The sequence below is a fragment of the Argopecten irradians genome, chromosome 5 (genome assembly GCF_041381155.1).
Source record: "Argopecten irradians isolate NY chromosome 5, Ai_NY, whole genome shotgun sequence".
Classification (NCBI taxonomy): Eukaryota; Metazoa; Mollusca; class Bivalvia; order Pectinida; family Pectinidae; genus Argopecten; species Argopecten irradians.
Genome location: NC_091138.1, coordinates 25,270,439 through 25,292,711, shown reverse-complemented (window position 1 = coordinate 25,292,711; position 22,273 = coordinate 25,270,439). Strand labels below are relative to the sequence as shown.

The 22,273-nt window shown below is 35.4% G+C and overlaps 1 protein-coding gene across 1 annotated transcript; it reads left to right on the top strand.

The window, feature by feature from the left end:
* The first annotated feature begins 364 nt into the window (after positions 1–364).
* On the top strand, positions 365–22,273 carry LOC138323336 (chromosome transmission fidelity protein 18 homolog). The gene is made up of 24 exons (XM_069267878.1): positions 365–653; positions 1,161–1,430; positions 2,161–2,331; positions 4,276–4,400; positions 5,727–5,810; positions 6,183–6,235; positions 6,630–6,792; positions 7,293–7,481; positions 8,193–8,290; positions 8,526–8,649; positions 9,137–9,246; positions 9,868–9,961; positions 10,068–10,166; positions 11,064–11,191; positions 12,528–12,599; positions 12,888–12,999; positions 13,123–13,293; positions 13,634–13,783; positions 14,323–14,453; positions 14,842–14,926; positions 15,586–15,638; positions 21,040–21,154; positions 21,470–21,536; positions 21,885–22,273. The coding sequence occupies exons 1-24, from the start codon at positions 584–586 to the stop codon at positions 22,001–22,003; spliced, it is 2,853 nt and encodes a 950-aa protein (XP_069123979.1). The 5' UTR covers positions 365–583; the 3' UTR covers positions 22,004–22,273.

Genomic DNA, 22,273 nt, shown 5'->3' with positions numbered 1-22,273 from the left:
ATAACATACTCTAGGGATGGTATCACGACAGTGATAGTAACCCCTGAAATATAGGATGATGATATAAAGGGTAATTATACTTACTGGTGGTCATAGTTTTAAGTGCTTGCTGATTGTTATTTAATCTTTTGCATTTGATTCACGAATTTTCTTAACAAAAACATGAAGCGTTAATTAACATTTGTTTTATTACTTTGATTTTGAATTATGGTTGATCTAAAACTTGTTTTACTTTTTAATCCATTATTTTTTTATTTATAATAATAATAAATATATATATTTATTCTGATTTTAAATGAGACTCTCGAACTGTATAAATGGAAAATATTTTTTTGTAAAATCTATTTGCATCTTATCATTACCTATTCATATTTTCACGTGTACGAACGATTTCATGGATAAATACGGTAAAAATTACATTCGTCTGTGTCATCAAAACGTTTTATTTGAAAGCCGTACAAAGCGTTTAATTGATAAGGACTAGCGCGGGAAAGACAACATGGCGGCCGGAAAAAGTCAACAAAACAGCTGACAGAGGCTGATCGAAACATAACCGCAGTAAAAACGTACGTTACACCAATAAATGTCCACCATGGAAGACGATTTTGACCTCGACTATGCCGACGAACTGGATGCTATGGATGATTTTGAAGGCAAGTAAATTTGTGTGTACCAGAAAGATATACTAGATCTATATACATATACATATGTACAGTATATATGTTTCTGACTAAACTCATGAACTCAAAGTGTGTAAAACGCAGTATCACAACAACTTGAACATTTCTTTCTGTTTTTCTCTCTCGGTTATGGTAATGAATTTTAGAATATATCAAATAATGCACGATCATATCTTTACTACAATTTGGATACTAAAAACTGTTCAAAAATGCAAATCGATCTTGGTGACCGAATTTAAAACCAGCGTCATCTCTTGAGCTTGACAATGTATAGTTGATAACTCATTTGTCTTACAAAATTATAAGATTTTTTTTATTTTCCCTGAATAACAAAAAAAGTAATGGTAAAAAAAACTACTCTGTAGAAGAGAAATACCAAAAGAACAGGTCAATAATTCTTGCACTCGCCATTTTAAAGACATAAATTTCTCGTCTTTAATTTTGATAACTTTATTTCACACTTTTATATTTTAATTACAGCTCCTAGTTATAGCCCACAGAAGTCAAAAAGAACGCTTTGCTTTGAAACGCCTAAATCTAAATCAACAAAAGATAATTTGGATGACAGTATTAACCTTACGCCCTTGGAAAGTCCTGCCGCTCCGATCAATGGATCCCTGCTACATAGTCCCTCGAAGACCCCCATATCAAGCCTTTCTAGGCCAGAGAAAAGGGGACGAACCCAAGACGATTTCCTTCCATTATCTGATGATGAGGAAGACATGTATGACATGAGTTTACCAAGTTTAGGTAAATGGTAGTCAGAAAAAAATGTATAAAAAAGTACACCCACACAATTCCTTCACTTAATTTCCCATGGGAAAGCATTACAGAAATTTAATATAGATAGTTCCTTTGGTAAAGATTTTCTCTTAACTTCTGTATTTGTATGTGAAAAAAAATAAGGAATGTCTTTATGCAAGAAATTTATGTGAAAATGGGCTCACATTTGTCCGATGACATATTTGTTCTAAAACACTTTAATTAAAATGACTTAATTTCAATATGTCCACTATAATGAATAGAAATGAAAATTATTAGTATGTAGAGCTATAAGAAGTTTTATTTGCAACTTCAAATTGTTTGTTTCATACTTTTATAAGACACACACTTATTTTTAAGTTGTAATGAATTTTAAATCAATAATTGAAATACAGTTCTGCATTTAGATAAATGTGATCTATCTTGTCAAGGTGTCATCATCTATTTTTTCACAACTTTTCACATATTTCATTTTCTTGATATTCACATTCTGAACTATCAGAGCTACTTCCCTTATTTACACTCCGTCAGTATACGTACCGGTACATATTGTCAGAGTGTAAACAATGGGAAATAACTCTGGTATATCACAATATGTTATTTATAGTGTATACAGCTCTACAATTGATGTCCTATCAAAGTAATGATAAGTAACTAGTAAATGGTTCAGTGGAGACCTCAAATTAATTACTAAAAGTTAAGATATCGTCTGATTTAGATGTGCCAGCAAAGAAAAGACAGAGATTAAATAGTGCAGAAAAAGAAACAAGAAAGGAAAACGGGAATGGTGTAACTCCTCCAGGATCTCCTTCAGCTGAGGAGAAAATCCTAGCCATGCGAACAAAGAAAAATGTAGACAAAGGCAGCAATCAAAGGAACATAACACAAGGTACTCCCATGATCATAAACAAATTAACAGAAGCATTTCTCATCAATTGTAAGGTTTATTTTATCATGTGTTTTATGATATTTTAGAACTTTTAGAATTAAAAGATCTTACACTTGACAATGCCAGTTTTATATCTATATATACACGTGCATATTATTAAATTGAAATATGAAGCCATAATAAATATCAGGTATCTTGTACACCAAACATGTATGTGAATAGGCTTATTAAGTTATAAACCTTTAGGGAATATGTGTTTCTGCTAATTCAATTACATTTTTAGCTCACCTGGTCCGAAGGACCAAGGTGAGCTTATGCCATACCGTGGCGTCCATCCGTCCGTCCGTCCGTCAACAATCGACTTCTTCTCCATAAACGCTGGTCGGATTTCAACAAAATTTGACTGGTAGCATTCTTATGGGCTACTAACTGAAAATTGTACAAATGATGGGGCTGACCCCCCCAGGGGCCTGAGGGGCGGGGCCAAAAGGGGTCAATTTGGCTATTTCCATTTAAACGACTTCTTCTCTTAAACTAAGCATGGGATAGCACCCAAAATGCAATGGTAGCATCCTTATAGGGTGATGATTCAAAATTGTACAAATGATGGGGCTGACCCCCCGGGGGCCTGAGGGGCGGGGTCAAAAGGTGTCAATTTGGCTATTTCCTTATAAACGACTTCTTCTCTGAAACTAAGCATGGAATAGCATCCATAATGCAATTGTAGCATCCTTATAGGGTGGGGATTCAAAATTGTACAAATGATGGGGCTGACCCCCCCCCGGGGGCCTGAGGGGCGGGGTCAAAAGGGGTCAATTTGGCTACTTCCATATAAACGACTTCTTCTCTGAAACTAAGCATGGAATAGCATCCATAATGCAATTGTAACATCCTTATAGGGTTGGGATTCAAAATTGTACAAATGATGGGGCTGACCCCCCGGGGCCTGAGGGGCGGGGTCAAAAGGGGTCAATATGACTATTTCCGTATAAACAACTTTTTCTCTGCAACTAAACATGGCATTACGCTCATAATGCAATGGTAACGTCCTTATAGGGTAAGGATTCAAAATTGTACAAATGATAGGACTTACCCACCGTGGGCTGAGGGGCGGGGTCAAAAGGGATTAATTTGGCTATTTCCATTTAAACGACTTCTTCTCTGCAACTAAGCATGGGAGAACACTCATAATGCAATGGTAGCATCCTTATAGGGTGGGGATTCAAAATTGTACAAATGATGGGACTGATCCCTCGGTGGCTGAGGGGCGGGGTCGAAAGGGAGCAATTTTTGCTGTTATCATATGAACGACTTCTTCTCTGCAACTCAGCATGGAAGAGCACTCATAATGCAATAGTAACATCCTTATAGGATGGGGATTTAAAATTAAACGGTATGGCAAAGTATAGGGCTGACTCCCTGGGGCCTTAGATACGGGACCAAAAAGGTCAATTAGGCTACTATTTTCATATAAATTACTTCCTCTCTGAACCTTTGTATTGGATAGCATATTTGTATGGTATCTATAGTATCATTATATGGTTGTGTTTCAAAATTAAACAAATTATGGAGTCAATTTTACTAATTTTTCTAATTGTAAGAGTCTTTGTGATAATTACAAAAAAAAACAAAAAAAAACAGGTGAGCGATACAGGCCCTCTGGGCCTCTTGTTGTACTTGCCAACAATTTTTTTCAACCATTAAGAAAGAAGTTCTTTAAAATTCCCATATAATTACTTTTGCTGTCTACTCTTTATAACTGAAATGTAAGCAAATCATATTTTTCCTGACATGTTCATTGAAACACAGGTAAAGATCTTTCATTTGAAGTGTATTCATAATCATTGTATAGAAATTAAGAGAACCTATTACATTTAATATGAAACTGTTTAGTGTTGATATGAAATAAACATCTTTATGTGTTACAAATGTTTATATTTTCAGACTATGATTTTGAGAGAAAGCGAGTGTTCAGAAGGATACCGTCTGGCGATTTTATAGGAACAACAGGTTATGAAGGAGAGAGAGTTTATATAAAGATTAAGGATGAAATAGAACAAGATATTGAGGTAGGATGCGTACACAATATCCTGACAATGATCAAGGCTCGAACTCAACAGTAATTATATATATAACCTGATAGTCTGGGGCTAGCAGATTTTGCAGACAGACTAATGCTTTGAAATTACGATAAGACTGACTTGTTTTTTGTTTTTTTCAAAAATGCTAATCTTGCATATAATGTCGGGCTAGTATAAAACGCATTGTCACAAGTCCAAAAAAGTCTGCATGACTGATCAAGTTCTTTTTTATCCGTATTTATTCAGTTTAGATAGAAATTTAATTGTCCACTTTACATATCCAACAACTTTCTGTAATACCTATCAGATATTAAAAACCCAACAGTTCCGAAAGCATGGAAAATATACGCTAAAGCCTGAGTATCAAGCAAATGGCAAATCTTGATCCATCTCGGGTTTGTAACATACACGCTGCAATACAACACTTTGACAGGCAGAGAAATGATATGCACTATGTTGTAATGGAAGTAGCATTCAAAGCCTCAGCAAAATAAAAGCAGACGATGATAAAAGAAAAGCTGAAGAGAAAAAAACATAAGCAAAAGAGTATTAATCAAAATGTGAACTATAACTGTGAAAAAAGAATTTGCCTGATTAGAGGTACCGTTTTCCAACATGAAAAATAGACTATTAGGTACTTGACATACAGACATAGTGAAATTGGTCGAACCGACGGACATGTCCGGAAAAATTTGATTTAGACCGCCTATTTTAAAATCCGATCCGGACCGACTGTCCGGCAATTATTGAGCACTGGAAGTCAGTAGAAATGGCATGCTCATTTGATTTAACAAAATCGTTTTTTTAACCCCACAGCAATGTAGAATTTAAACAGCATAAAATAATCATGAAATCAGCTACCTGGATACTAATAGCAGAAAGTTATGTTTTCTTTTAAAATTCACATAATGTCCGGTGTAGGCAAGATCTGGCTTTCTCACAGTCCTTGCCGGTGTGAATGTCCGGCCTTTATTTCAACTTTCGTGATGTCAGCACATCATAAAATTGATTCTTAAAAGTATAAATAAACAAAGGTCTTTATATTTTGAAAGCCTTTTAATTTGAGTTAATTAGTTGTTTTCCCATGAACTGGCCCGATTGGGCTAGTGGAATTTACTATTGGGCTAGTAAGTTTTTTGGTGACTAGCCCAAGTGACCAGTGGTTTTAAAAAATAAAGTTCTTGCCCTGATGATACGCTAAAATAATAACAGGTTTAAATTGGACATATATAGTGAAATTCTTGGCACAATTACGTTTCTAGAACGTAATGTAAGTCCTTTTTATTAAATTTTGTTGGATGTTTTCTGTTGTAGTTTAGCAATGTCGGAAAGCTTGTGAAGAAAACACAGTTATTGTCAGTGCCTCTGGAGGAATTGAGGGAACAAATAGAAACAGAGGTAACAGAATATTATAGTTTTATATGTACAATTTAGCATTGTGGAAAGTGAAAGCAGATCTGTTAAGTCGTTAGCTGGTAGGTATCCTATTAATGAATATTTGAGGTTTTCATTCCCTGGTCTTTGGTAGAGCTAAAATTTAAATCAATATAGTAAAGACGCCTATTTTTACAGTTAACAATTTCATGGTTTTGACTGAAAATGATGAAATTTGGACTTAAACTGTTAAAAGTTTTTTTACAATCTCATTGTACTTTGATGACTCGTTTTTTCACAAACTAAAATTTTGTTGTCACAAGTATCCATTCCAGTGAAGATAATTTGCTATAAATGACTTCACACCTTGTTCATTACTGAAAGTTTGGTTTGTAGAGACAACAGAAATTAATGGAGGAAGCGGAGAGACTGACACAAGAAATTAACAGGTACCAAAAGCTTTTTGATATCAAATTATTAGAAATTATTAAGTGGGAAAATGTTAAAGTCATACTTAGTTAATGGTTATTAAAACATCTGACTGCACCCTCTAAGGCCTTGCCTTTAACAGTCATGAGTGTTATCTTCTGTTGAAGTTTAAATGGCATTGGACAATTTTCTACTGTATCCCAATCACCACACATGCTGTATACACAGGAATTTATTCAGATTTATCTGATTTTAGAATACCAATTTATTTGGAAGTAATTTTTATTGGTATTGTAGTCATATCAGTTAAAAAGAACAGGTTGTTGTTGGTAGAAATTTTTTGTTGTTGAATTAACATTTCAAATTGATTGTATGTCACCAAGTCCTAATTAAGTTACATTTTCTGCTCAACAGTAACTTTGCTAAAGATAAACTAAATGGAGATGAAAGTGATGAAGAAGCTGAAGATAGAGTCAATGATGAAGATGAGATTATTGATGATGATTCCAACTCTAAAGGTCTACTCTGGGTAGAGAAATACGCTCCGAGGCAGTACACAGATTTGCTGAGTGAGGAGGTAAGGTGCTTCACAATAGCATTTTCCCTCTCTGATTTATGTAAGGAGGAATTTTCAACTAAAAACATTAAGGTAGCTTGATCGGAAAAAAATCCTCCATACTCTAGGTTTCGAACATGTTGTTAAAAATCTGAAAGTATATCTATCACAAAAATAACAACACCGCAAAAGATTTATCTCTTCATATTTCAAAATTGGGTACTTGTAAAAATATTCACAGTATATGTTCTTGTATCTTATTGTATATAGACCTGTCCATGGTAATAGATCTGGAAAACTCATGTTTATTACATTGGTACCACGGTCAGGAAGCCTAATTGTAATGTCATAACCTTTCATGCATTGTAATATTAATAGAAATAGCATCTTCAAAGTTTAAATTTTAGAGAAGAAAATGTAATATTTTCATCAATTATCCATTTTAGGATATTTAAGCTCAACAATGGAACTACATGTATAATGATTTATAAGGGTGTTATGATAAATAAGTTTTGTTTTAGCTCATCAACAGAACACTCCTACACTGGCTTAAACTGTGGGATCACGTTGTATTCAACAAAGAGATCACCAATAAAGCCAGTGAGAAAAACAAGAAGAAAAAAGCCAATGACAAAGACTTCAAGAAGAAAAAGTTTGGCGCAGATGTGCTGGAGGAAGAACTGGATAAATTCAACAGACCAATGCAGAAAGTATGAAGAAGTTTCAAATTTTAATAGTTCATATCAAACAGTTTACTTAAAATTGGAAAGGATATACTTGATATATTCATCTACTGCAATTTCAACACATGAGACTGAATATTTAATTGAAAGTTCAAGAAGGCATTTATGTGTTAATCTGGTAAAGGTGTAAAGCTAATTGGTATTATAAAGGGTCAAATATATACTATGATATAAAGATACATATTAATTATTAAAACCTTTTAGCTCATATGAATTGAGAAATATTGAAATTGGTCTTGAAACTGTTGTAGAAAAATGTAAATGGTGTTATTTGATAAGACTGCGCTATATTATTTAAAGATGCTCCACTACTGACAAATGGTATTTTATCACTATAAAAAACAGGAGCAGACGATTTAGTATTTTTTTTCAGTTACAAAAGTTACTTACTTTACACCATTACCACCATTGAAAAGTTTGAGCTCCTAATTTTACTTCAAGTTAAAAATATGATAAATAATTAATTGCATCCCGAAAAAATTCTGTGACACTATATCCTATATGGAATGAAGTACTGATTGCGCATGCACCAAAGGCGAAATAAATTATTTTATATTATTTTTTGTGTAATTAGGCATATATATACACGATTAAACACCAATTATTGTTCAAATGATGCACATTATTTATGCTCTGTCAGCTGTGGAGCATCTTTAAGTTATACATGGATGATTGTAGATTGCTCTACTGAATGGTCCGCCTGGACTAGGGAAGACAACTCTGGCTCACGTTCTGGCTCGACATGCTGGTTATAACATGGTGGAGATCAATGCCAGGTAACGAGTAATATTACAGATATGACATCTTTTAATGGCTTTCATTGATTATGTATAAGCTTAAGATAATCAGTATTCTAGTCATTTAAATGAGAGAGATCAATATTTACAGTGATTTAAATGATTATTTAGAAACATATCAGGCTTTTCATGATGAAGAAATTTAAATTTAGGTGATTCTTTCAGATGAAGCTGTTTGGTTAAAGTGTCTGAGGTGATATGTACTGTTTTACAGTGATGACCGTAGTGCTGATGTGTTCAAAACAAAGATTGAGGCAGCAACTCAAATGAAGTCTGTTCTGGAAGCTGACCCTCGACCCAACTGTCTTGTTATAGACGAGATTGATGGAGCTCCACAGGTATGCTATTGTTAACCCTTACTATGAAATTTGACGGGAGGGAGATGGGAGTAGAGTGACTCTGTGTCCATCCTGTTTCACCCAGATTTCATTTGGTTTTAGGGGGAGTTATGTTTCTAGGTTAACATCCTTTTTATATACTGATCATTATCACTTAAAAGTGTGAAATCATACAAGACATGTGTCATAAATGAAGTTAAAACAGGATTTATAATACTAGAAATATATATTATAAATAATAATGTTGGCATTGACTGTAAACTTGTCTCACACTGTAACTTTTGTAGTTTATCAGATTTCAGCAAGCTTTTATAGCACCATTTGTAGGCCTCTACTGCAAAATGCTATTGCTATATTGATTCCTAATGTTTTGCTATAAATGACTTAACAATAAAAGTCATGTATTTAGTACTTTGTTTTATACAGCTTGAAAAGTGCTTTAAAGGGAGTTTTTTATGTAGTAACTCAGATTTTAATATGTTATCAGCCAGCCATCAACATGTTGCTTAGTTTGATAAAGAAAACAGACGAAGGAAATAGTAAGAAGAAGGAAACTGGAGTGTTGCTACGCCCTATCATCTGTATATGTAATGACCAGTGAGTTTTTTATACTGACATGTATTGTCAACTTTCCATTCTATCACACCAAACTTGAAAGATTGCATTTCAACAGTCATTGTTATTTGCAGTAAAAATTTACAATGTAAGAAACAATACGCCTTTGCCATCCTCAATATTCCAGGAATTAATATCACAGTCGTTATATCCACCCCTGGGCTATGTCATGGTCAAACTGAAGGCAGTTCAGGAGAGAAAAAACTGGCCAATTACAGTCCTGCATAGACCTCGTTTGAAGATTAGAGAGCAACACTCATCTTCGAAGCCATACAGTGTACTGTTTTTCAATTCTTTTGATGAATTTCGAAGGACCAAACTACCTGTCTCATCTGTTGTCTCACACAGAGCCTTCAGTTGTGCTATGACATACCAGTCCAGTGATAAATTTAACAGGAGCATCAAAGATGGGCTTGTGCTGAATAAGTTTAATGTAGTGATGATCTTGTGAATAAAATCATGTTCATTAAAACAATTACAAATTCAGCATAATGCTAATTTTATCTGTAGTGTTGTTTGATATTTTACTCCAGACTTCTACATATATTCAAATATTTATCTTCATATCTTGGCCAATCAGTAATATATGTAACTGTTTTGTAGATATGTTCCTTCCTTACGACAACTCCGACAGAATGCGATGGTGATTACGTTTCCACAGACAGAACCAGCCAAGCTTGCCAGTAGATTGTTTGAGGTATGTTGCCTGAGACAATATTGAAACAAAAGTTTGATAACATTTTGGTCTCTGTTAATAAAAAATGTTCGTTGGAATGGTTTTGAATGTTACAAATCTGTTACAGGTGACAAAGAGAGAGAGTCTGAAGGCTGATATGAATAGTCTACTAGCTCTGTGTGAGAAGACCGATAATGATATTAGGTCCTGTCTCAATACATTACAGGTATATACTTTGATTGTATTTGTTACACTCATTTTCATTGGATAGAAGTTTGAGGTTATTTTTACATAGGCTCATAGAATTGAATGTGGAGTATTATGATGTCATACACCAAGTTGGCCAAATAAAAGTTAAGTTACTGTCTATGGTATCAATGTGCTACAACCGAATTTGTTTTATTGTAAAACTGTGTAAAACTACAAAGATGAATGTGCAATTATTACATCTCTATTAAGTTATAGACATTGTCATCAATATCTTCGGGGTTTATAAAGAATGTCATTCCGTTTTCTGTATGACTTGATAAAAAAAATTGAGAATAATGCTAAAAATATAATGTTATGTTGTGCCGGATTTTACACATTTTGTAATATTTATAATAATAAAATGACATTAAATTTTATGTATTTTTTGCATGAAAAGCTGAGCCAATAATAATTAAGATGACACTTGAGATTACTACTAAAACCATATCTATTAAAACTAACTTTTTCAATATCCTGTTAATCAGTATTTGAATATTAGAGAGTTATCTGCCCCTATAGGTAGATATTGCTTCATTATGACCTCAAGTACAACTTCGTATGATTTTAAACAGAAACAATGTCATTTTTGCTATAAAAAATAGAGACATCACAATTGATACCAACCTGCAAGTCCAGATAACTTATTACATGCAAAGAATATTTGACATGTAGCTTGTTTTTTTAGTTTTGAATTAGTCAAGTCAACTGTTTTTCAAAGATTGATGAAAATATCATAAGTGTATTATATTATATTCATTGTGTTTGATAGAATCTTGATCCAAAATTTTGTAGGAAAACTATTTCCTTTTATGAAAAGAGTTTTCTGTGTTATTTGTTATTAACATAAATGTTTTTGAATCTACCTGTGCTTCAGTTTGTCCAACGCCAAAGTCAGGAGTTGTCAGTACGACTAATCCAAACCATGAATGTGGGACAAAAGGACTCTCAAAGAAGTTTATTTTCTGTCTGGAACGATATCTTCTCGCTTCCCAGGCCCAAAAGGTTGGTTGCTTTGTATTTTACTTAGTGTTTTTAGCTCACCTGGCCCGAAGGGCCGGTGAGCTTATGTCATGGCGCGGCGTCCGTCGTCCGTCGTCCGTCGTCGTCCGTCATCGTCCGTCTGTCCGTCAACATTTCCTTTAAATCGCTACTAGTCATAGAGTTCCGCATGGATTGTAACCAAATTTGGCCACAAACATCCTTGGGGGAGGGGGAACAGAACTTGTATAAATTTTGGCTCTGATCCCCTGGGGGCAGGAGGGGCGGGGCCCAATAGGGGAAATAGAGGTAAATCCATTAAATCGCTACTAGTCATAGAGTTCTCCATGGATTGTGACCAAATTTGGCCACAAACATCCTTGGGGGAGGGGGAACAGCACTTGTATAAATTTTGGCTCTGACCCCCCGGGGGCAGGAGGGGTGGGGCCCAATAGGGGAAATAGAGGTAAATCCTTTAAATCGCTACTAGTCATGGGGTTCTGAATGGTATGTAACCAAATTTTGCCACAAACATCCTTGGGGTAAGGGGAACAGAACTTGTATAAATTTTGGCTATGATCCCCTGGGGGCAGGAGGGGCGGGGCCCAATAGGGGAAATAGAGGTAAATCCATTAAATCGCTACTAGTCATAGAGTTCTGAATGGAATGTAACCAAATTTGGCCACAAACATCCGTAGGGGAAGGGGAACAGAACTTGTATAAATTTTGGCTCTGATCCCCCGGGGGCAGGAGGGGCGGGGCCCAATAGGGGAAATTGAGGTAAATCCTTTAAATCGCTACTAGTCATAGAGTTCTCCATGGATTGTGACCAAATTTGGCCACAAACATCCTTGGGGGAGGGGGAACAGCACTTGTATAAATTTTGGCTCTGACCCCCCGGGGGCAGGAGGGGTGGGGCCCAATAGGGGAAATAGAGGTAAATCCTTTAAATCGCTACTAGTCATGGGGTTCTGAATGGTATGTAACCAAATTTTGCCACAAACATCCTTGGGGTAAGGGGAACAGAACTTGTATAAATTTTGGCTCTGACCCCCTGGGCGCAGGAGGGGTGGGGCCCAATAGGGGATTTAGAGGTTAATATTAAAATTCCTTAAGAAAAGAAACAATGAACCTGTATTCAGAACATTACTTGGCATTACAAACCAGGTGAGCGATACAGGCCCTCTGGGCCTCTTGTTTTAGTGTGTCAGGAATTTATAGAAAACTTTATGTGATATCATAAGAAGGAGATATAGGGTCAGGCCATGCAGATTCCTCTCTAATGAAAGTTCCATTTCTGTGTTATAATAATTTTATAAAAATAAAAACTTATATTGAACTGTTTGACAATCTCTTTCAGAAATCGTTATTTGAACATAAATGATCTTCGGAATGAAGAATGGAAAACCAACAACACATCTTCGACTGCTAGGTATGGTACATTATATAAGTACTATGTAAAAAGATGCTTACCATGTATTGAGAATGTTGTGTAGTTTTAATGTAGTCATACTATAGTTAAATAAACAGTTGCTGGCTTCAGTAATACCCATATTCACTTCACATATAAAATTATCATGGTTACTGCAATGTAGTTTCAGTATAGGCTTATTCAGTTCTTGTAAACTGCAGTTTAGGTCCTGTATATGGCTTTATTCTATTCTAATATTTACTACAGTATATGTTCAGTATAGAAAGTTTATCTGGCTACTTGTTGTAGGTTTCACAATGTGCTACAAGCTACCTATTCTAGTGGGGAGTATGAGAAAGTCATACAGGGACTGTTTGAGAACTACCTGGAGTGTAAATATAAGGATCCTAAAATGGAGGGTGTAAGTATGGACCAGATCAGATTCACAAATCTATGTAAATCCTTTATTCTATTATTCTAGATACATTTTGTTCCTTTGGTGGAAACATAAACAATCTATCTGATGTTAATGTTGATGTTACAGCTGAACTTTGCCATGGACTGGCTATGTTTTGTGGACAAAGCTAATCAGTACATTGCCCACAAGCAGGACTACTGCCTGTTACCCTATATCCCCTATGTCACGGTCACATTCCATATGCTGTTCGCCTCCAATCAAGCTCCAAGGATTCAATACCCTCATAGTCAGTACGAGGTAAGAATTTGATAAACATTACTAGGTTATGTATAATGCATACTGTACTTTTATAACTAAATATATAAATAAATAAATCATTGATTTAGAAAAGTATAGCAGCCACCTGGTTTAACTTGGGTACTTGTCTTTTGTTTAGCTTCTTCCAAACCAAACTTAAGTGTGAATAAGATTTCATTTGCAAGTAAATGAACATCCTCAACTGATTACAGTATTGGTTATATGGTGTCACTAAAGAGTATAAAGAGGACAATGAAAAGCTTAAGATAAAAGCAGTATAACCTGATGTAGAAATCAAGTAGTTTATAGTGTTAATTTGTTTATATTTGTCATGTTACAGGCTTCTGTAAAATTAAGTAAATCTCAGAACCTGGTATCGTCCATGATGTCTGATATGATCCCATCTGTGAGGAAGTATCTTGATCAGGAAAAGACTGTCCTTGAGGTGTTACCTCCCCTGATGGATATCATTATGCCTACACTACGGCCAGTTAGTTTTCTTACTTCCTTGATAAAATGCATGATTTCCCCCTAATCCTGGATAATATTTTCTCTTTTCATTCAGCCTTTAAGTTACCTCCTCTTTATGGGTATCATTGTGTTTACACTTCGAACTGTAAATTACCTCCAGAGAGATAATTGCAACCAGTACCTGAAAGTTACCTCCCCTTATGTTTTTCATTTTGTCTACACTGTAGCACATAAGTTATCATTATGCCACACTAATGTCTGGAAGTTACTCCCATTGAAAAAAACAGTTTTGTGCCTACATTTTAGCCTGTAAGTTACTTTCCTTTACAAAATTTGGTATCGCTCCACCCCTAGACCATGTAATTATCTCCCCTTTTGCCTTATCATTATACTACCTTAAATCATATTTTTGCAACCTTTTTCTGTGTAAAATGGATCATATGTAATAAATGCAGTATCTTTTTGAGCTAGTAGGGGTAGAAAAGTACATTCCCTTTACTTAACTTGCATGCTGAATTCTACATTGTTATTGAGACCCAAGATATATTTAATGTTCAGATAAACACCCAGCTGTACAGCACCAGGGAGAAAGACGAGCTGGCCCAGCTTATCAGAATCATGATTGCCTATAATATGACCTACCTACAGGAAAAGTCGCCCGACGGCCAGTACATCTACTCCCTCGACCCGTGAGTATAAGGAGTATGAGGATGAACTAACAAATGTTTGTAAAAATCAACATCTTCAATTGCAGATAATATAAACCTCAATATGGGATACTAGGCTTTGGTTTATTGACATACCTGCAGGCCATTCTTTGTATTCATTTTCTCAGTAATACTCTTACCACAAACAATATACTGAGTCACTATACTAGTTCTGGTTTAATTAAACAGATACAACATAATGAAATATACACTTGTATGATTCTTTGATATTGAAGCAAAAAATCGGTTGTTTGCAACAGGTTGTACTAGAAAGACAATTGTTGAAAATTAATCACATGAAATATTTGACATGACATTAGATTATTGATGGATTATTAGCAACATGAGATTGACATCTGTGTGTCCTCAGGCGAGTAGACGAGGTGGTCAAGTTTTTGGGTATGAAGCAACAGAGACAGTTGACCTACGCTGCCAAACAGCTCATCGCAAGAGAGGTAGGTCTAGGGACATTGAACATTTAGCTCAGTGACATTTGATGAATTTCATTACAGTGTAGCTCTTTATATTTGTGGACAGTACAATTTCTCGGTTGATCAATGCCTATAATTCTTTGAACTATTGTTCTTACGTACATCAATGAATTTCTGAATATTTCACTGTTGTTTAGAAATCCAGTAAAACAAAAAAGTGAATACATGATGTATTGTATTCACCACTATATATTATCTCACCTTATTGACAATGATTAGTTGTACTGCTCAGATGATGTATCTCATACAAAAGACAGTATTTTATCAGTAACAAATGAATACATTCAAGTCTGTTTCCAGTTTTGAGAGTAAAGGGAGATAATCAATACAGTATTGAATTTACATCTTTACTTTTAGAGACTGAAATGCAACCCTATCAAACAGAGTTCAAGTAAAAATTCAAGAAATTTGGCTTAAAAAGTTCTATAATTTCTTAATGCTTTTATGAGTTGAATTAAATTTTACTGTGATTTCATTGAAGGAGGGCAATCATTGATTTCCCAAAACTTGTCAAGTTATCACTGTCAGATTCAAAATTAAATAAACAGATGTAAATTTGATTGATCTAAATATTGCATGAAATGAATTGTAAGTTTTATTATAATCAATTAATTTGGTTTCAGATTGTAATGGAAAAAATGAGGCGCAGTGAAATGGGAAGGGGCGAAGCTCGAAGGTAAAGTATTAAGTATATATATTGGTTAGAAACAGAAGTACAGTGAAATGGGAAGGGGTGAAGCTAGAAGGTAAAGTTTGTATATTGGTTAGAAACAGAAGTACAATGAAATGGGAAGGGGTGAAGCTCGAAGGTAAAGTTTATATATTGGTTAGAAACAGAAGTACAGTGAAATGGGAAGGGGTGAAGCTAGAAGGTAAAGTTTATATATTGGTTAGAAACAGAAGTACAGTGAAATGGGAAGGGTCGAAGCAAGAAGGTAAAGTATATATATTGGTTAGAAACAGAAGTACAGTGAAATGGGAAGGGGCGAAGCTAGAAGGTAAAGTTTATATATTGGTTAGAAACAGAACTACAGTGAAATGGGAAGGGGCGAAGCTAGAAGATAAAGTTTATATATTGGTTAGAAACAGAAGTACAGTGAAATGGGAAGGGGCGAAGCTCGAAGGTAAAGTATATATATTGGTTAGAAACAGAAGTACAGTGAAATGGGAAGGGGCGAAGCTAGAAGGTAAAGTTTATATATTGGTTAGAAACAGAAGTACAGTGAAATGGGAAGGGGCGAAGCTAGAAGATAAAGTTTATATATTGGTTAGAAACAGAAGTACAGTGAAATGGGAAGGGGCGAAGCTAGAAGATAAAGTTTATATATTGGTTAGAAACAGAAGTACAGTGAAATGGGAAGGGGCGAAGCTCGAAGGTAAAGTATATATATCGGTTAGAAACAGAAGTACAGTGAAATGGGAAGGGTCGAAGCTAGAAGGTAAAGTATATATATTGGTTAGAAAACAACTAAAGTGAAATGGGAAGGGTCGAAGCTAGAAGGTAAAGTATATATATTGGTTAGAAAACAACTAAAGTGAAATGGGAATGGGCGAAGCTAGAAGATAAGGTTTATATATTGGTTAGAAAACAGAAGTACAGTGAAATGGGAAGGGGCGAAGCTCAAAGATAAAGTACATATATTGTTTAGAAAACAGAAGTACAGTAAAATGGGAAGGGGCGAAGCTAGAAGGTAAAGTTTATATATTGGTTAGAAAACAGAAGTACAGTGAAATGGGAAGGGGCGAAGCTAGAAGGTAAAATATATATATTGGTTAGAAAAAGAAGTAAATGTATAATCACTTAGAAATAGGAAGGGACAAATCTAGAAGGTTAAAGTGAATAGTCGGGCAAAGAAAACCAGTCTAAATGCATTCATTGGCCTTCCAAAAGTTCTCACATATTAATACGATTGTCAAGTTCTGCTTAGTTTCCCAGTTAAGACCATTAAAGTAAAGAAAAGTTGATAGCATTGAAAGCGAGGCTGTGTGGAAATGTAACCACGGACATAGTGTGCCGGGAGGACGTTTAAGAATTCCCATACTTTAAATTAATTTCTTCGTACGCAGACAGATTTTGACGAGAGATTTTTATTTTTCCATTTCATAAGAAATTATACTGGATATATTCACACCATTTTTACCGACTTTAGCCATCCTTTCCCGACTGTTCACTTGTTACAAACAAGTGCAGTAAAATGGGAAGGGGCGAAGCTACATGTAGATGTAAAACTATATATCTTGGTTGATGGGAATAAGCTAGATGGTAAAGTATATAGCTTGGTAAGCAACAGTAGTACATCTATTAATAAATTAGAAACTAGATACCAGTAAGCCGAAAAAAGCTACCATACCAGAGTACAGAGACATATTCAGACATATTCAATACTGGGCCTCAACGTTATACCTGTTGATAAATGTGTCATGGCCCCAGGATCATGAAAGAATCTTTGACTTCAGCCAATCAGTAATGATGTAACTTTTTGTTATGTCATCTTTGATTGGCTAAGTCTTAATTTAAGACAGTTTTGGACTTGAGTCTGTTTCATGACCCTGAGACATGATGTACTATTACTGTATCTTTATATTTACACTCCACATTTATTATGTGAGCAAATAACAATGAATACAGAATAGCATGCTGGAGTTGTTCCTCTTTATCCTATTGATCTAAGAATTCATTGGTAGTTTGAATTTAGATCATTTGTTAATTTCAGTTTTGAACACAGAATTTAGATCATTTGTTAATTTCAGTTTTGAACACAGTGTTTACACGTTACAAATTAATTAAAAATATACCATACATTTTTTTCAATTTAAAATTTCACACAAATGCTATTTGTTAATTAGTTTATCATTTTGATTATCTTTATGTTGAAGAAGGTACATTAAATAACTTACTTGCCCTTGAATGTAATTATTTAGTCTTAAATGTGTAGATTTTATCCGCAAACTTGTACTTATTATATTATTACTCTGACAGATACATTTTTAGCTCACCTGGCCCGAAGGGCCGGTGAGCTTATGTCATGGCGCGGCGTCCGTTGTCCGTCGTCTGTCCGTCCGTCCGTCCGTCCGTCCGTCCGTCCGTCCGTCAACATTTCCTTTAAATCGCTACTAGTCATAGAGTTCTGCATGGATTGTAACCAAATTTGGCCACAAACATCCTTGGGGGAGGGGGAACAGAACTTGTATAAATTTTGGCTCTGACCCCCTGGGGGCAGGAGGGGCGGGGCCCAATATGGGAAATAGAGGTAAATCCTATAAATCGCTACTTGTCCTAGAGTTCTGCATGGATTGTAACCAAATTTGGCCACAAACATCCTTCGGGGAGGGGGAACAGAACTTGTATAAATTTGGGTCTGACCACCCGGGGGCAGGAGGGGCGGGGCACAATAGGGGAATTAGAGGTAAATCCTTTAAATAGCTACTTGTCATAGAGTTCTGCATGGAATGTAACCAAATTTGGCCACAAACATCCTTGGGGGAAGGGGAACAGAACTTGTATAAATTTTGGCTCTGGTCCCTCGGGGGCAGGAGGGGCGGGACCCAATAGGGGAAATAGAGGTAAATTCTTTAAATCGCTACTAGTCATAGAGTTCTGAATGGAATGTAACCAAATTTGGCCACAAATATCCTTGGGGGAAGGGGAACAGAACTTTTATAAATTTTGGCTCTGGTCTCCCGGGGGCAGGAAGGGCGGGGCCCAATAGGGGAAATAGAGTTAAATCCTTTAAATCGCCACTAGTCATAGAGTTCTACATGGATTGTAACCAAATTTGGCCACAAACATCCTTTGGGGAAGAGGAACAGAACGTATATAAATTTTGGCTCTGGCCCCCCGGGGGCTGGAGGGGTTGGGCCCAATAGAGGAAATAGAGGCAAATCCTTTAAATCGCTACTAGTCATAGAGTTTTGCTTGGATTGTGACCAAATTTAGCCATAAACATCCTTGGGAGAAGAGGAACAGAACTTTTATGAATTTTGGCTCTGGTCCCCCGGGCGCAGGAGAGGCGGGGCCCAATAGGGGAAATAGAGGTAAATCCTTTAAATCACTACTAGTCATAGAGTTCTGAATGGAATGTAACCAAATTTGGCCACAAACATCCTTGGGGGAAGGGGAACAGAACTTGTATAAATTTTGGCTCTGGTCCCCCGGGGGCAGGAAGGGCGGGGCCCAATAGGGGAAATAGAGTTAAATCCTTTAAATCGCTACTAGTCATAGAGTTCTGAATGGAATGTAACCAAATTTGGCCACGAAAATCCTTAGGGGAAGGGGAACAGAACTTGTATGAATTTTGGCTCTGGACCCCCCGAGGGCAGGAGGGGCGGGGCCCAATAGGGGAAATAGAGGTAAATCCTTTAAATCGCTACTAGTCATAGAGTTCTACATGGATTGTAACCAAATTTGGCAACAAACATCCTTTGGGGAAGAGGAACAGAACGTATATAAATTTTGGCTCTGGCCCCCCGGGGGCTGGAGGGGTTGGGCCCAATAGAGGAAATAGAGGCAAATCCTTTAAATCGCTACTAGTCATAGAGTTTTGCTTGGATTGTGACCAAATTTAGCCATAAACATCCTTGAGGGAAGGGGAAACAGAACTTGTGTAAATTTTGGTTCTGACCCCCCGGGGGCAGGAGGGGGTTGGGGCCCAATAGGGGATTTAGAGGTTAATATTATAATTCCTTCAGAAAAGAAACAATGAACCTGTATTCAGAATATTACTTGGCATTACAAACCAGGTGAGCGATACAGGCCCTCTGGGCCTCTTGTTTATGGAAGTTGGAACTGAATTGTTGTAAGAAATTATTAAGGCGGCATCAGTGGCACATATATATATCTTATGTATGTTTATGTCCTAGATATATAATATTATCAACGGATTTTTGGTTGTAATCTAGGCTAGACTAGAAGTTGCGGAGGTTGTTTTGAATTCCACAATGGTTAACAATACACTACGACATTCCACTTGGATATTTTTTCAATATGTGAAAATTGTCTACATATAATATCAAATTTTCAAAAACATTAAATAAATCTAATAAAAGCATTGAAATGAAAATTAGATGATATCTTTGAGGTTTTTGCGGTCCCTGTCGTAAATGGGAATGGATATTTAAACACTGGAAGTAACATTCATCGCAATATAAGTTAAGAGGCGACCCGTTCAGACAGAAATTGATGAAAAATAAAAAGACATTTTATCACAAAAAACATGTATATGAACTGATGTGGAATGGGTTTTTTTTGTGGTATTATTTTCAAAAAATAGTTGGATATGACCAATCTTAGCACTTGATGAAATTTGATTGAGGAGCCCATGTATTTATATGATATTTGAAAATATATTACCTTGGGTATATCTTATATAAATATTGTGAAATTGACATGGGTTTTCATTTTCTTTTTTGCCTATTCATTGAATTTTAGGGGCAAAAATATGGCAAAACATGATAAGGCCAAAAACAAAAAAAATGTTTGTTTAGGGTTACATTGGCAAAAAAAATAGGGTCGATGGGTCGGGAGGATTTTTTTTTTTTTTTTCCAGTGTTTTTCACTCTAAAATGATGGCCGGAACTAGAGTCTGAGATCAAAATCCTGACTTTTTAAAAATTTTTCGTAGAAAAGTGGAAGAACAAAATAAGGGTTGATCGGGTAACCCTAAACAGACATATATTTTTTTTGGGGCCTAATTACGTAAAGAAACAGATCTGGGAAATAACGAAAATTAGTAAGCATTTGTAAAAATACAATAGTTTTGTATATTGTTCTATCGTTAGAAATTTAGGACAAATAATCAACAGGATTGAGAATAAATTCTCCCTGATATTACAGAAAACATAATTTTTTCTATTTTTGGCAAACAAATTTGTGTGGATGGTATATTTCAAGCTCAAATATCTCAAAAAGTGGTTTTAGAACACCCATTTTTCTTAACAGATTTGAAATCTGCATGAAAAATGCAAGAAAACAAGACTTGTTACAAAAATATGACATGGGTTTTCCCAAAAGCATGAAGCTACCTTAAGAAGTATGTATATCACACTGGTTTTCTGAGCTTTGTCTTATATCTTTCAAGGGGAGCACCAAAGTCACAATCATCATCGAAAGATCTGGAAACAGACGAAGAATTTATACCCAATCACAAACGTAGACTAGATCCTAAGTCTGTGTCTGTGGTACCGGAGGAAGTGGTGAGTGTAAATTAAAATACACCATATCAAAATATTATATTAAAAGGTTCAAGATGGATTTCACCTAGCTTTTCTTGTGTTTCTGTGTACCTGAAGATGGCCAAGAGGCCGAAAATTTGTGAGAGAGACATTTATACTGTTTGAAGTTTATATATAGTAAAATACACCAAGCTCTGATTCTGGTTCTGGAGATGTTAATGTGTGTTTCACATACTAAATGACAACAAGGCAATATGCTTATCTGGACATGGACCTTTAGCTTTAGGTACAGTATGCAATTTAAGTGAAAGTGTTGTGATAACTCATATTTTTCAGGTGGTGAGAGATTTCTTTGGAAGGATTATAAAGAAGAAAACACCAGAGGCCAAACCAAAGCAATCAGGTACATTAAAAAAATCTTCTATTTAAATAAAGAAATATTGAAGAAAACTTTTAAGAAGTTTTAATATGTTGAAAGCTATTGGTACAATTTAAAATGTAAAATATTTTACTAGTTGAATCTTTATTGTATAATTTCTGTACATATAAAAAAAAACAGGTAAAAATATAAATAGAATAATTAGCAAAACACTAAAAAATATAGGGGGAAATGGAATATTTAATAAATGGAAACTCATGAAACTGTTTTAAGTCATGAAAGACACTACTTAAATATATACCTCTTGTTCAAAAAATACCAATGGTTTTATCAAAGCTATGTACATTGACATAAAAGTGTACTTTGTTTTAGGTGATGCAGAGGAAAAGAAGAAAAAGAGGAATGTGTTAAGTACGGACGTTTGGTTTCATTTTAAAGAAGGATTCTCTAACGCAGTGCGGCGCAATGTGAAAATACAAGACTTCTTATGATGGGAATACTGAGAAACTGCACAGAATGCTATGGTTAGAAGGTTGGAAGTGTGACAATTCTCTGGCACTGAAATTATTAGAAATACATTTCACTTCCTTGTCGGAAAATGTGCTAAAATAAATACTCAATGGAATTTTCCTTATAAGTATACTTTTATTTGAGTGTTGCATCTTGCAGATGATGAGCTCTTCAAAAGAGAATAGATGTTCAACATTAAGTCTTCAATCAGAGGATTTGTGGAGATTTTCCATTAAAAACCTGACTCCTTA

What these genes read in the sequence shown, in the direction of transcription:
- LOC138323336 (XM_069267878.1), top strand. Translation starts at nt 584, where the DNA reads ATGTCCACCATGGAAGACGATTTTGACCTCGACTATGCCGACGAACTG. An exon ending in CAGATTTGCTGAGTGAGGAG is followed by an intron (nt 6,793 to 7,292) that starts GTAAGGTGCTTC and finishes GTTTTGTTTTAG; the next exon opens with CTCATCAACAGAACACTCCT. An exon ending in TCGCTTCCCAGGCCCAAAAG is followed by an intron (nt 11,192 to 12,527) that starts GTTGGTTGCTTT and finishes AATCTCTTTCAG; the next exon opens with AAATCGTTATTTGAACATAA.